The 15,192-nt window shown below is 35.7% G+C and overlaps 1 protein-coding gene across 1 annotated transcript; it reads right to left on the reverse strand.

The window, feature by feature from the left end:
• Positions 1–3,665: 3,665 nt before the first annotated feature.
• Positions 3,666–4,601, reverse strand: LOC102389129 (olfactory receptor 4F21-like). The gene has a single exon (XM_006062402.3). It carries the CDS (start codon positions 4,599–4,601, stop codon positions 3,666–3,668), a length of 936 nt encoding a protein of 311 aa, XP_006062464.3.
• Between the last annotated feature and the right edge of the window lie 10,591 nt (positions 4,602–15,192).

The following is a 15,192-nucleotide window of genomic DNA, read 5'->3' on the forward strand; positions in this document are numbered from 1 at the left end:
TATAGTTCACTATGACTTTTTAGAGTTTTGTGTCTGTGTTGAAGAGATACACAAATTGGGTTGTAATTTCCCTTTCTTGTAATGTTACTGACCTTTAAAAATTTTATGGTTATTGAAAGGAAAGGATTGATAATGGGTCTGTAACTCATCTGCTGTTTCATGGTAACCAAGAGAAAGAGGCATGGTGGAAGGGGGAGAGAGAGTGCGTGGGTGGAGAAAGGAGTCACAGAGGTGGAAACAGAGAAGACAGAGAGAGGTAGAATGATGGGTTGGGAGAGACTGAATGAGAATAAGAGGAAGAAATGATCTGGTCAAATCTTCATGAATACATACTTAGTGGGTCTCTTCCTTGTGATGTTTATTAAAATATGGATAATGGAATGTTATTAATAGCAGGATATATCTTGTCCTTCTAGTTTGCTCTTGGTAAATTAATATGGAATTTAGGTTCCATGGGGTACATGACCTACAGAAAAATATTAATGTTCCTCTGTAATTACTGGAATGTTATAGGGAGAGATTTCATGACCAAAATAGATTTCATGACTTTTTGTAAGTGATATTCTTAATGCATCACTGGAGATCACGTTTTATATCTGGGTCAGAGAGCATCCTATTGCAATAAGAAAGAACCTGGGCAAGCTACGTTGGCAGTCTCAGACTCCTGCTTCACTTTGTGTCTTCCAGTTACCTGAATCCTTTGAATTATTACAATAGTTTGAAACTATAAAACTGTAAAAACTCTGATTCTTGTGTGTTTGGTTTGACACTCAAATCTTTTGTCTCAACCTTATAAACTTAAAAAAATATGTATTTCTAAAGGAGTTTAAGAATTCTTGTTTTCTTCTTAAATGTTTGGCAAATTCACTAGTAGAACCATTTAAGTATTTTTCTTTTTATTGGAGTGGAATGTGTCAGATTGCAGTTAGGTGATAGGAATCATACAACTAATTTGTGCAATGAGAATTTAAACAATCATTACCTTTGTTAAAGTGTTTAGCTAGGTAACCGAAAGGATAATGATTGTTAATCTCTTCTCAGTCCACCTAATTTTTGCACAATAGGTTCACCTGTGGAGAAGAACTATGGAGTAGGCTCTTACACAAGCTTTTTCTAACTTCTACCCTTGTAGAATGTTTGGTCTGTTGGCAGCACAGATAGGTTCTTCAAATGGTACCATCTTTCGAGGATGGAAATCAATCACTTGAAGGTAGTTATTAACATTTAACCCCTTCTAAAATGGAAGAGACAGAAATATTTCCTTCCTGGCATTAATAAATAATTCTGAGCATAGATTATCTTTCCCATTTTTAGTGCTTTGTCCAGCACAACTGGCCAAGTATTCACAGTATCTGATTTTCAACATGAAATCATACATAATATTTCCTTAGGCTGAAAGTGCTCACTTTATAGCAAAGAAAATTCACAAAAGCAAACATAACTAGGGAACCAATTCAACTTATCATATACTGCACAACTGAGATCTGATAACACATTGGCAAAGCCTGTTAAACTTACAATACCTGTGGCGGATTCATTTTGATGTTTGGCAAAACTAATACAATTATGTAAAGTTTAAAAATAAAATAAAATTTAAAAAAATTACAATCTGGGCACTAGTTTGAAGATGATACACTGCAGAGTTGGGGGTCTGTGCTTCAAAATAATATGCTTTGAACTGTCTTTAGATAAGTGCTATGTCCCCTACCGATAAAATATGTTCATGTGTGCTCAGTTGTGTTCGACTCTTTGCAACCCCATGGACTGTAGCCCACCAGGCTCCTCTGTCCATGAGATTCTCCATGCAAGAATTGTGGAGTGGATTGCCATGTCCTAGTCCAAGGGATCTTCCTGATCCAGGGATTGAAAAACCCATGTCTCCTGTATTGACAGGCAGATTCTTTACTACTGAGCCACCTAGGAAGCACATTAAATGCACATCTCTGTAAAACAAGTGTTAATTGTGCAGTCTCGTCTGACTCTTTGTGACCTCACGGACTATAGTCTGCCAGGCTCCTTTGTCCATGGAGTTCTCCAGGCAAGAATACTAGAGTGGGTTGCCATGCTCTTCTACAGGGGATCTTCCCCTATAAAACAAAGGGACAGAGAAAACAGTAGTATCTCTTACCATGAATTTCAGTGAACTTCTTGTGCAGTTTGTGTTTTCTATTCCTGAAATCTTAAGATCTGCTGAAGTGGGGAGAATGCGTTTTTGATGAGACATAGTATGGATTCTAAAAAACAATTTTTAGCTGCTTTTCTGTCATTTGAGTTTCCTCATGTTAGAAGAACAACAGTCGGAAGGCTGAGTAATCTCATTTTTATCCCATATTGGATAAAGATAGGGTTGTTGCTTCTTAATGGGTTATACAATGAAGAATATTTCTAAAATGAGACATCCTTCTAGGCTCCATGGTTGGCTCCATGGTTGATGGTTACTGTAAAAGCACAATGTAGCAACAATAGGCTGGCAAGAACATTTTAACCAGCAACTCAAATGCTCATAAATTAACCCAGTCATCTCACTGGGTAAGCAACATGGATCATCAGAAGAAGTGCGTAAGGATGAGGGGGATTTAAATGGGTAATGGAAGAAAGTATCAGTGAGGAGCAACAATGCTGCTACAGCCTGTCTCTCCTGTTTAGAGTCTTTCTTTTGTGAAATTGAAAACCACCACTTTGAAGAGTCTATGACAGGATAAAGTAGAGTTAAACAGGAACTAAAGTGGACTATGCCTGGACATTTATTGTTTTCAAACAAGGATATGGTTTCCCATTGCCAGCAACTGAAAGTGTACCTGATGACTTGTTTCTGGCTTTCTCACATATACAGTATCCTGTGTGGGAAAGGCTGGGTATGCCAAGGAATTAATGTACTCTCTAAAGGTGAAATTAAAGAAGTACTCCAGCTTCCTTTCCTTACTTGGGGCATTTCTAAATCTCAGACTTTATAGAGTCCCCTAGAGGGCTACAGTAAGATTACACGCCAGCTACATTTACATTCTTCACTTGTCTCACTTTGCTAAATAATGATGTTTCTGAAAATAAGCTTTCAAGTAAATCAGTTTAGTTCAGTCACTCAGTCATGTCTGACTCTTTGAGACCCCATGGACTGCAGCACGCTAGGCCTCCCTGTCCATCACCAGCTCCTGGAGTTTACTCAAACTCATGCCCATTGAGTTGGTGATGCCATCCAACCATCTCATCCTTCAAGTAAGTCACCCATAATCAAATTTTGTCTTTAGGTCTTCTTCTGAGGGAACACTAAAGAGTAGCTAGGTAGATCTACTAGTTCTACATATATTCTACGTGATGATTCCTAACATTCAGCAAAGCAAGTCTGTCACTTATTTTCAAACCTTATGAGAAACAGAAGAGATGTCATTATATTATTTCTATTATCAAGATGATACATTTTTAATTATAAATATGGTTTAGTAAAGAGTGATACTGTATACTAAAATAACCTTTTGTTGTTGTTGTTGTTGGATTCACTTTTCCAGTAGTAGTTAAGGCAAAGAGCTGATTCTCTACAGAGCTCAAGGAATATGTTCAGTGGGGTAGATGCCATGTCCATATCTGGCCATGTTAAATATCAGATGCCTAGTGTAGATATCTAAAGGACAGATAGATGGATAGTTTTAGAGTTCCAAACACAGCTCTACTCAGCAAAATCTGGCATAATGTCCCTCTTTGTTCAATCTTTTTATAGCTACCTTTATCTCTTTGTTTCTTAATGTATATATGGAAGGATTCAAGATAGGGGTAATAACAAAGTCAACAATGAACACATATTTATCAACTGATGATTTGGGGAATGGCCATACATAGAGAAACATGCATGGAGTGAAAAAAAGAACCACCACAGTGATGTGAGCTGATAAAGTGACAAATGCCTTGGATAAGTCTCCTGAAGAACGTTTCCAGACAGTGACCAAAATGAAGATGTAGGAAAGGATTAGCAGAAAGAAGGTGCCCATAGTCATGAAACCACTGTTGGCAGCAACAATAAACTCAAATTTGGTTCCATCTGTGCATGCAAGTTTTATGATCCTAGGAAAGTCACAATAAAAGCTGTCTACTTTGTTAGGACCACAAAAGGGCAAGTTTATAATGAAAGCAAATTGAGACATAGCATGGATCACCCCACCTACCCAGCCAGTGATTACCAATGAAATGCATATTTTAGGATTCATGATGTTTGAGTAGTGAAGAGGCTTACAGATTGCTGTGTACCTGTCAAATGCCATGGCTATGAGTAACACCATCTCCACTCCTCCCATGATATGAATGAAGCACATTTGTGTCATACAACTTTTGAAATAGATTATCTTGTATTTATTTGGAAGGTCTGTAATCATCTTGGGGACTATGGCAGAGGAAAGGCCAACATCAATGAGTGACAGGTTGGCTAAAAAGAAGTACATAGGAGAATGTAAGTGAGAATCCAAAATTACCAAAAACAAAATGAAGAGATTTCCCAGGATGATTCCTATATAGAGCAAGGAGAATATCAACATAAGAAAAAGTGCAGTTTCCCAAGAACCAGAGAATCCTAGCAACACAAACTCAGAAATAACAGAATCATTTGGTCTATCCATTGACTTGGGCAGAAGAGCTCTTTCTCAAATCACCTGAGAATAGGAAAAGAAAAATCACAGTCAGTAGTACAAAGGCAGACTTCCAGTTTTCTTGCTAGTGTTTCCTGTGGGTTCCACTTTCCTGAGTGTGAAATAATTTAATTGGATAAAGGGAAAAAAACAACAACATAGAAACATTTTGATGATCAGGAGAATTTTTACATAAAGAGATAAAAATGAATATTTCAGATGGGGATAATTGTGGTTGCATTCCTTCTTATTCCATTATTAAGATAATTACTTTGTTTTGCCTCTCAAGAATTGCTAGACATTTTCCTTGACTACTGACCTTGGTATTCTCTCAGCTGAATAGGCTCAGCCATTTCTGTTACCTTGACATTAATGCTCTCATACTAACTTGTCATCCTACTTATCTGAATTTCTTATTCACTGGTCAAATGGAGATCTTTCAGCCAAAACTATTTAAGTAATTGTATTTCACCTTGCTTAACCCAGTATGTGGTTGTTGTTTGTTTTTATTTGTATATATGTGTGTGTGATTTACCTGGGAAGTCAGAGGCTCAGATTGAGATTATTCATAATGTTCTGTTCAATACATTACTATAATTGTGCTTGCATTAGCCTGTATATCAAATAAAATATTAGATATAATAGAATAAACACCAGTGTTTTAAAAATAAAGTTGTTATTAATAACATTTATTGATTCCTTCATGCAAGGCACTGTAATAAGCACATGATCTTTTTTTACCTATATAAAATTCCATAAAATAAGCACTATTTGATTAGATTCATTTTACCCATGGAGAAGCTGAGTCTCAGCGGGATCAAATGTAAGAGCCAGAACTGTGTCTATAGGTTTAGGGTACTATTATGCATACCCTCCTGACGGCACTGTGCTCTCAAAGGCCAGCCTCTTCAAGTATACCCTAGATATTTCCCGAGGATCCATCAATGAACTTTAAAGTTTATATTTTCCTTGATTTATTAGTTCAGTGAACTGTCTTAAAAAAAAATAAAACCTCTGGATTTTTTGTCCCCTTCTTATTATTCCTTTTTTTCCCCCAACTATTCATTGGCAAGCATATTCTCATACTTCATTAGCTAATACTGGTATCCACAGATTTCTTATTTATAGAAAAGAACTCTGGATTCTCAACATATCATATAATAATCACTTTTCAATGATTATTTACCCTAATCTCCCTGTGAGGTTTAGTGTTGTTTATTATGTCTCTCTTTTGTGACTCCACCCTCTGCTCTTGGTTCTTGCCTCACTAAAGCCATTCACCTTTTCATTCTTTGTCAATAAAAATTAAGTTTTGCAGTTAATGGACTACAATCTCTCAGTTTTAGGAGAGAGTAGTCCTATTCCAGCTTGAGAGCATGTTATATGGTTTTTCTAAACCAGATATTGTAATCGCATTTTCCTTGGCCATGGATTCTTGTAAGGAGGAGCATGTAGTCTGGAACTTTTCAACAACATGTAAACCAATAAAAACTATCTTTCACAATAAAAGGAAAGGTCTTCATGTGCAGATGGATTTTCCCACCCCATTTTCCCCCTCCATTTGATGCTAATTTTATGCCTGAGAGTGAAGCAATCATGCAACTTGAAAGCCCATATACAAAAGAAATAGCAAAAAGTTAGGAAGGAATCAGGAACCCAAAATGCATGTTGAATCACTTAATGAAAGCCCATAATGGTCTTTATTCTTGTGCCTTCTAGTATCTACATGGTCACATCAGTATCAGTAGCTTTATCAATTGTCTCCAGAGTAATCTATCTAAGCTCTATGGAGCATATACAAATGGAAGTCCACCTGCACCTTCAAGTTAACACATAGAAATTTGAACTCATATTACATCCACCCCAGTGCCTTTATAAATATTATTACTACTCCCCCAGGCCCCCAGTATAGACACCTATGTGGTACTCTTGTTTGTACTTCACTTTCCATCTCTAATTGATAATTTTTACTATCAAATATTTCTCAATTCACTTCTCTTTTCTTCATTTCTATTTTTTTTATGTTGTTGTTCTAGACTTCGTATTTTTCTACCTTGTCTGAATGATTTATCTGATCCATGCTTCCCTGCATCCAACTCATTTATAGTCTGATTACAGATGTTTATCTAAAGTCACATAAAATCACATGGCTTTCCCACTTACAGACTCTGGTCTATCAAGAGAAAATCCTTGAAATCCCACAGCATATCACAAAATATCTGAGAGGAGATGAGCAATATTTGATTTCAGAAGATATTTATATAGAAAATTTAGGGTATGAATATATCAAAATATTACTGAATAAATTTCAAAATTGATTTCTAATAAAAACTTTTTAGTGAAATCATTTAAACAAATATATGAATTTAACAAAAACCTATAAAGTATAAGAAAGATCTCATTTGTAAATTAAACATATGTACTATGTATGCATTCTATTGAAAAAAAAATTAATTTTTCTGAGATATTTGAAACAGACAAAATGGAGATAAAACCGTGCTAATGGAGAAAACCATGCTAAAGGCTTCAGGCTATAAAAATATAAATTGTCACTGAACTAATCTGTAAAATAATTGCAGTGCTCATTAAAAGTTCAGTGGAGTTATTTTGCAACATTAAAAAGTGATCCAAAAGTTCATTTAAAAGCTCAGGTTTTGAAAATATAGCAAAATGGCATTTGGGAGAGAAAAGAAATGTTTTCTAAAGATATTTAAGTATATCATAAATCTATGCTAATTAACCTAAATAATTTGACTAAATTTGAAAACATAAATGTAACAAAGCACAGTTAAGAATTAGATACAAATTAAATTAATATATGGTAAAAGGAATTGCTATTATATAGAAAAGTAAAGAGTTACTTAACACATTCAGAGTATTCAATAGTTGTTAAACATGTAGCCCAACACTGGAAACCTCAAATTTTATAATATATCTTACATATTTATAGCAAAGTAAGTTCTGGATAGTTAAAAACCTTAAATCTAATAGTAAAATTATAAAATTTTAATAAAATATTTCTGAATTAGTTTTTAAAGCAAGGTGGAAGAGGTCTTTGTCCTATTCAAATTCAGAAACTAGATTCAGTTTTACATTTTATTCTCAACAGAATGAAACAACCCCTATTGCTGTGAGATGGAGGAAGCAATGCTTCTCATGCTTAGGTGAAGGGCATGTGAAGAGGTACAATCATTCCAGAGGACAATTGAGTAACAGATGCAAAAAATCTTAACTGTATCACCAAGTCCAACTGGAATTATTTTGAAAGGAAATAAAATGAACAATGTGTATTAATGTTAGTTTACTTATCATATTTTTATAGGAACAGATTGGAACCATACTGTTTGAGTAAGGAATGGATTAAATGGCTATGCTTAAACAAAGCTTTGAAGGATATTTTATGTTCATGGTGCAAGATAGTATTAACTATGAGAATAGGACGATAGGATATAAAACAACATGAGTGAAAAGGAAATAAGGTGAATTAACAAAGGACAAGGGCAACAAAAAGAAATAAATTGTGGAGAGTCAAAAAGGAAGTGATAATTATGGAGACAGATGCTGAAGAATTTAAGAGTGAGTTCTCTCCTACCTGCACAGGCTCACTTTTCTCTTTCAGCAGCTTCAAAGGATTGAGAAACACAAGTATATTGACTCCTTTTTATATTTATCATTATTGTTAAAGATGTATAATATTTAAACCGTTCCTACCATGGTTATCAGTGACTAATATCTCTTCCATTATTGGTTTTTTATAGAAATTAGGTCTGTCATGAACATTGGCTTTTCCCAAGGGTCAAGTATCAGGAGATGCAGAACAGAGTAATCGGGAAATTGAACAATTGATCTTATGAGTAGTGACTATGTGGTTCTGACAATATTTTTTCTAATTTGAGATTATAGCTGTTCATTAAATTATTGATACCATTATTAAAATTGATTATATCTGTTCAGCATCGATATATTAAAGACCAAATACAGTAACATGCTGTTAATTGCTAATCCCAGTTAGAATTTTGAGAAGTAATGAGTTGGTATTTGAAAAATATGGGAATTTCAAGATCGAGTGAATATAAACTCAAAATTTTCACTTGGAGTTTTAACACCTAAAATTATTCTATATAGAACTCTGGAGACAAACTTTGTTTTAGTAGAAGGCAACATGTAACTGGTATTTTTCACAGTCTTCACAAACCACTTAATAACAGCTCATCCTATCTAGGGCTTCACTGTAGGATCACTTTTGATTTCTATCTGTAGAGCTGGTGCTTGGGATCCTTTTTGTCTAGAAAATGCAGTTCCCATCTAAAGGAAAGAGAAGCTATTTATTTAAGGTGAATCTATTTTCTGGAGATATTAGCTCCAGGTTTTTAGTCCTGTTTTGGCCAAAATGGCAAACAAAGTTTTTTATGTCATGTGTATATTGGCTAATTTACATAGAGCTAGACAAATAGTGGATTAGAAAGTGATGAGAATATAATGTCTGAGAATAATAAGATTATAGTGTGTAGTTGCTCAGTTGTGTCTGACTCTTTGTGACCCCATGAACGATAGCCTACCAAGCTCCTCTGTTCATGGAATTTTCTAGGCAAGAATACTGGAGTCAGTTGCCATTTCCTTCTCCAATAAGATTATAACCAGAGATCAAATTGCCAACATACACTGTACCAGAGTAATAATATAGTACAGTGTATGAAGTGTGAATTGTGTGGAAGAGGAAAATTCAAGACAAGAAAGCAATGAAGAAACAACTAAGTGAATTGAGGATCATTTCTTTGCAAACTTGAATCCATAAATATTTACTGTTCCCAGGGAGGCAAAATTATAGAGTGGGAAGGCAATAGGTACAGGGTTTAAAAATTAAGAGTACAGTCTCTACTGACTGTTTTCCTCCTCATTTTAGGAGTATAGACTACAGGGAAAGGTGAGGCAAAAAATAAGAATGTGTAATTACATGATTTATTATTTAAACTGACTTGGCAAAAGTCAGGAATATTGATTAGTTTTATATGGCTACTAGTTTAAAAGCATGAATATTCTTACATGTATATTATTATTAAATTAAAAAAATATTTTTTCCCTAGCTTAACAGTATCACTTTTTCCAGACAATAAATGACCTATACTTATAGTACGTTCTACCATAACATCTCCCCAACATGGGAGTTGGGGAGGTGATTTTGTGTCTGAGACAAATTTGTTGCTTGATCACTCAATTTTTGGTGGTAACCCTTAAACTATGGTACTCCTGTTACATATTTTGATCACATACTTTCATGTTTAAAACCAGGTTTAGGGTTGGTTCTGATACTCTGTGAAGTAGGCAGCATGAAAGAATTATATATTCCTCAGGAACTATCTGCAAATGAGATGGAGTAGTAGTAGGTAGGGAAAGCCTTTATTACAAAATTCCAGTGCAGTTCCTCTGAAAGAAGAGCAGGAATGAGAACGAACTGGGTGGAGGAGCCTCAGGCTGCTGCAGTGAGAAAGTCTCAATTGATTTGATGGGAGGAGCTCCACAGTCAAGATAGTCCGTTACAGATATTCCACATTGAGCAGGAATGTTCTGACTCTGAAAACATCCATGTTTTCAGTCATTTGCTGAGAGCAGCCATGGGAGAGTTGGCCTCTGAACGTTGCAGTGGAAGGTAAAACAGTACTGGCTAAAAGCTGTCAGTGAAGTACATTCATTGAAGGAGGTTTTTTTCTTGAAAGGAGATGTGAGTGCTGCAGTCCTATGACTAAGTATAGTTTTAGATATTCCATCCCTATTGTGTAGTACACTTTACACTATTGGAAGCCTTTGATTTTTCGTTACTCTGCTACTTTGGTTTTATTTTGAAAGAAGCAAATAACTCTGATAACAACTATTTACTTCTAAAACACTATTAAATCTATCTTTATATTCATCTTCACTCTCCAACAATTTCTCATTGATGGTGTTCATCATGCTTACCATGGATTGAGGAAAACAAATGAAACAGGCAATTCTGTGTATTAAATGCTATTATAATTAGGTAGAGATACCAAGGGAACATTTCATGAAAAATTGGCACAATAAGGGACAGAAACGGCAAAGGATTAACAAAAACTGAAGCGATTAAGAAGAGATGGTATGAATACACAGAAGAACTATTCAAAAAAGGTCTTGATGACCTGTATTACCATGATGTTGTGGTCACTCATTTGGAGCCAGACATCCTGGAGTGTGAAGTCAAGTGGGCCTTAGGAAGCATTACTAGGAACTATGTATAAAATAGATAAGCAAGTACTTACTGTATAGTACAGGGAACTATAATATCTTAAAAAAGCTGTAATAAAAATATACATATGTATGTATTTATATATGCACTGAATCACTTTGCTGTATACCTGAAGCTAACACAACATTGTAAATTAACTATATTTCGATTAAAAATTAAATTTTAGACATATTTTATGACTATTACTGTTACTACAAACATTCAGCATGAGTGTTATTATAAACATTGGTGGCAATGAGTTGAATCAATCAGAAAAGAGAGCCAGTCCACTTTACAAGGGAGAGATCACCTTCCTTCCCCAAATCACCCCATCTCTCTCAGATTGAATAGGTTTTAAGCAGAAAGATGGTTTACTGGCCAGTGGTAAGAGGAAGGGGGTGCCCCCAAAAGACCTGGTTTCCATCTTAAACAGTGAAAAAAAGTTGAAAGAAAAAAAATACAAAAACAGCATAACAATTTGCCAAGGTGACTTTGGTCCAGTTTAGCTTTAGTTCAACCCAGTTATTGTACTGCTATTTTAAAATTTCCATGATTTCTTAGGGACACTTAGGGAAGGTCAAGAGAAGAACAAGAGGTTTCCGTATAAGTATTTTATAAAAAAGAGATTTTTTATATACAGGGGGAGGGGAAGGGTAAATGATTGTTTCCTCTTTTTCTGTGTCCTAAAAATGCATCAGCTAAGCCCAGAATCCACCAAGAACATTAAAGCAGTTATTCAAGCTAGAGAAATCATTAAGAAATCATTAAATCATTGTGTTTGACACTTTAATATTATATTAAAATATATAAATTGCAAGTTTAAAAATGTATAAAAGACTGAGAAATTAAGAAAAAAGTTTGTTTGAGTGTTTATAAATACAATTTCTTCTTCCAGAATTGGGCATGTATTCTTCCTAAATTTTTATTGAGAATTTATATTCATAAACATATTCTCTAAAAAAGGATTTTAAATTTTTTCTTTGTCAAATTGTGTGTATTTTGTATCTATCAATATGATTTGACAGTGTGTCTGTATTAGTATATGGACTTCCCTGGAGTATATAGATTAGCCTAATTTCTTTAAGCTATGTAATATTCAAAAGATGAATAAACCACAGCTTATTAATCCTTTTAAAAATGGTAGAACAAATGAAATCCAAAAGGAATTAGAAGAAGTCAGAATAAATTTTTTTAAATTTTATTTTATTTTTAAACTTTACATAATTGTATTAGTTTTGCCAAATATCAAAATGAATCCGCCACAGGTATACATGTGTTCCCCATCCTGAACCCTCCTCCCTCCTCCCTCCCCAAACCATCCCTCTGGGTCGTCCCAGTGCACCAGCCCCAAGCATCCAGTATCGTGCATCGAACCTGGACTGGCAACTCGTTTCATACATGATATTTTACATGTTTCAATGCCATTCTGCCGAATCTTCCCACCCTCTCCCTCTCCCACAGAGTCCATAAGACTGTTCTACACCTCAGTGTCTCTTTTGCTGTCTCGTACACAGGGTTATTGTTACCATCTTTCTAAATTCCATATATATGTGTTAGTATACTGTATTGGTGTTTTTCTTTCTGGCTTACTTCACTCTGTAGAATAGGCTCCAGTTTCATCCACCTCATTAGAACTGATTCAAATGTATTCTTTTTAATGGCTGTGTAATACTCCATTGTGTATATGTACCATAGCTTTCTTATCCATTCATCTGCTGATGGACATCTAGGTTGCTTCCATGTCCTGGCTATTATAAACAGTGCTGCGATGAACATTGGGGTACACGTGTCTCTTTCCCTTCTGGTTTCCTCAGTGTGTATGCCCAGCAGTGGGATTGCTGGATCATAAGGCAGTTCTCTTTCCAGTTTTTAAGGAATCTCCACACTGTTCTCCATAGTGGCTGTACTAGTTTGCATTCCCACCAAGAGTGTAAGAGGGTACTCTTTTCTCCACACCTTCTCCAGCATTTATTACTTGTAGACTTTTGGATCGCAGCCATTCTGACTGGTGTGAAATGGTATCTCATAGTTGTTTTTTTTTTTTTTTTTTTAATTCTTCTTTTTTTTTTAAATTTTATTTTATTTTTAAACTTTACATAACTGTATTAGTCTTGCCAAATATCAAAATGAATCCGCCACAGGTATACATGTGTTCCCCATCCTGAACCCTCCTCCCTCCTCCCTCCCCACATGTCCATAGGTCTGAAGTGGATCTCTTGAAGGCAGCATATATATGAGTGTTGTTTTGTATACATTTATCTAATCTTTGACTTTTGGTTAGGGCATTTAATCCATTTGCATTTAAGGTAATTATTGATATGTATGTTCCTATTACCCTTTTTAAAAATTGTTTTGAGTTTGTTTTTGTAGCTCTTCCCCCCACTCCTTGTGTTTCCCACCTAAAGAAGTTTCCATAGCATTTTTTGTAAAGCTGATTTGATGGTGCTGAATTCTCTTCACTTTTGTTTGTCTATAAAGCTTTTGTTTTCTCCATCAAATCTGAATGAGCTTCTTGCTGGGTAGAGTACTCTTTGTTGTAGGTTTTTATTCTTTCATCACTTTAAATATATCCAGCCAACCCTTCTGAACTGCATAGTTTCTGCTGAAATTCAGTTGATAACCTTACAGGGATTCCCTTGTATGTTATTTGTTGCTTTTTCCTTGTTTCTTGTAATAATTTTTCTTTGAGTTTAATTTTTGTTAGCTTTATTAGTATGTGTCTTGCCATGTTTTTCCTTGGGTTTATCCTTTATGGAACTCTCTGTGCTTCCTGGATTTGTGTGGCTATTTCTTTTCCCATATTAGGGAAGTTTTCAACTATCATCTTCTCAAATATTTTCTCTGACTCTTTCTCTTTCCCCTCTTCTGGTGCCCCTGTAATTCAATGTTCGTGTGTTTAATGTTGTCCCAAAGATCTCTGAGACTGTTCTCATTTCTTTAAATTCTTTTTGCTTAATTCTTCTCCTTGGCAGTTATTTCTACCATTCTATCCTCCAGCTCATTTATTTGTCCTTCTGCTTCTGTTATTCTGCTATTGATTCCTTCTAGTGTATTTTTCATTTCAGCTTTTGTGTTGTTTATGACTATTTATTTGTTCTTTATTTCTTCTAGTTCCTTGTTAAACTTTTCTTATATTTTCTCAATCTGTGCCTCCATTCTACTTCTGAGATTTTGAATCATTGTTATTGTCAATTCTTTTTCAGATAGGTTGCCTATTTCCTCTTTATTTATTTGGTATTTTAGGTCTTTACCTTGCTCCTTTGTCTGTAATATATTCTTTGTCTTCTTATGTTTTTATTTCTTTTATGGGCAGGGCTATGTTCCTGTCTTGCTAGTTTTTTGACCTGAGGCATCCAGCACAGGAGCTTGCAGGCAGTTGGTCGTAGCCAGGTCTTGGTGCTGAAATGAGGACCTTGGAGAGAATTCACAGCTATTAATATTCTCTGTGGTTTGAAGTTCTCTGTTAGTCTGGTGGTTTGGACTCAGTGCTCCCACCATAGGAGCTAGTCCTGAACCTCAGCCAGTGAGCCAAGGGACCATACAAATTGCATGCCATGGTGAAAAAAAAAAAAGCAGCAATCAAAGAAGCAGAATAACAAAGAAGAAATTATAAAATAAAAATATAAAAAATAAAAATAAACATGAAATAACAATGAAGCAAAATAGAACCATGGTAGCAAAAAAAGAAAAAAGAAAGAAAGAAAGATAGCCAGAAAAGGCTTGGTGGGAGATGGAGGTTCAGCCCCTCTATCTTTCTGACTGGAAGAGTGCCTTGCGGGAGCTTAGGTTCAAATCCCTCATGGTCAGAAAAGGCCATGAGGAGGGGGCTTAGGCTCAGGATGTTATGGCCCGAGAGGGTCCCAGAGGACTGAGGTTTGGGCCCAGGATCCCAGCAGACACACCAGAGCCCTCAAGAGCATGGGAAACACTGGCTGTGTTCCCATCCCCTAATCTCCTGAAGGTCTCTTTCTGTGTCTGCTGATCTCCTCACTGTGAATGGGCCCCTCCAAGTTTTGGAACTCTTTCCCTCCCCCAGCCACCCCTCAGTGGGTGCTGGTTCCATTCTTTCTCCACTTTTCATCCTTCTCTCTTTGCTCCTCACTTCTTAGCCAGTCTTGTAGGGATTCCTCCAGTTCCCTCAGGTGTTCCAGGTCCTCCACCAGTGCCTGGTAGGTGCCCTAGTTGTGAAGAGCCATGAGTTTCCATCTTCCTATTCCACCATCTGGACTCCATCCTTCACATCTTCTTTACCTGTTTACAAATGGGCATGTAAGTTGTTTCCATAACTTGGCCATAGTAAATAGCCCTGCAATGAACACAAGGATATATGCATCTTTTCAA

The sequence above is a fragment of the Bubalus bubalis genome, chromosome 11, assembly GCF_019923935.1.
Source record: "Bubalus bubalis isolate 160015118507 breed Murrah chromosome 11, NDDB_SH_1, whole genome shotgun sequence".
NCBI lineage: Eukaryota > Metazoa > Chordata > Mammalia > Artiodactyla > Bovidae > Bubalus > Bubalus bubalis.

Coding starts and splice junctions, on each gene's coding strand:
- LOC102389129 (XM_006062402.3), bottom strand. CDS start 4,601: ATGGATAGACCAAATGATTCTGTTATTTCTGAGTTTGTGTTGCTAGGA.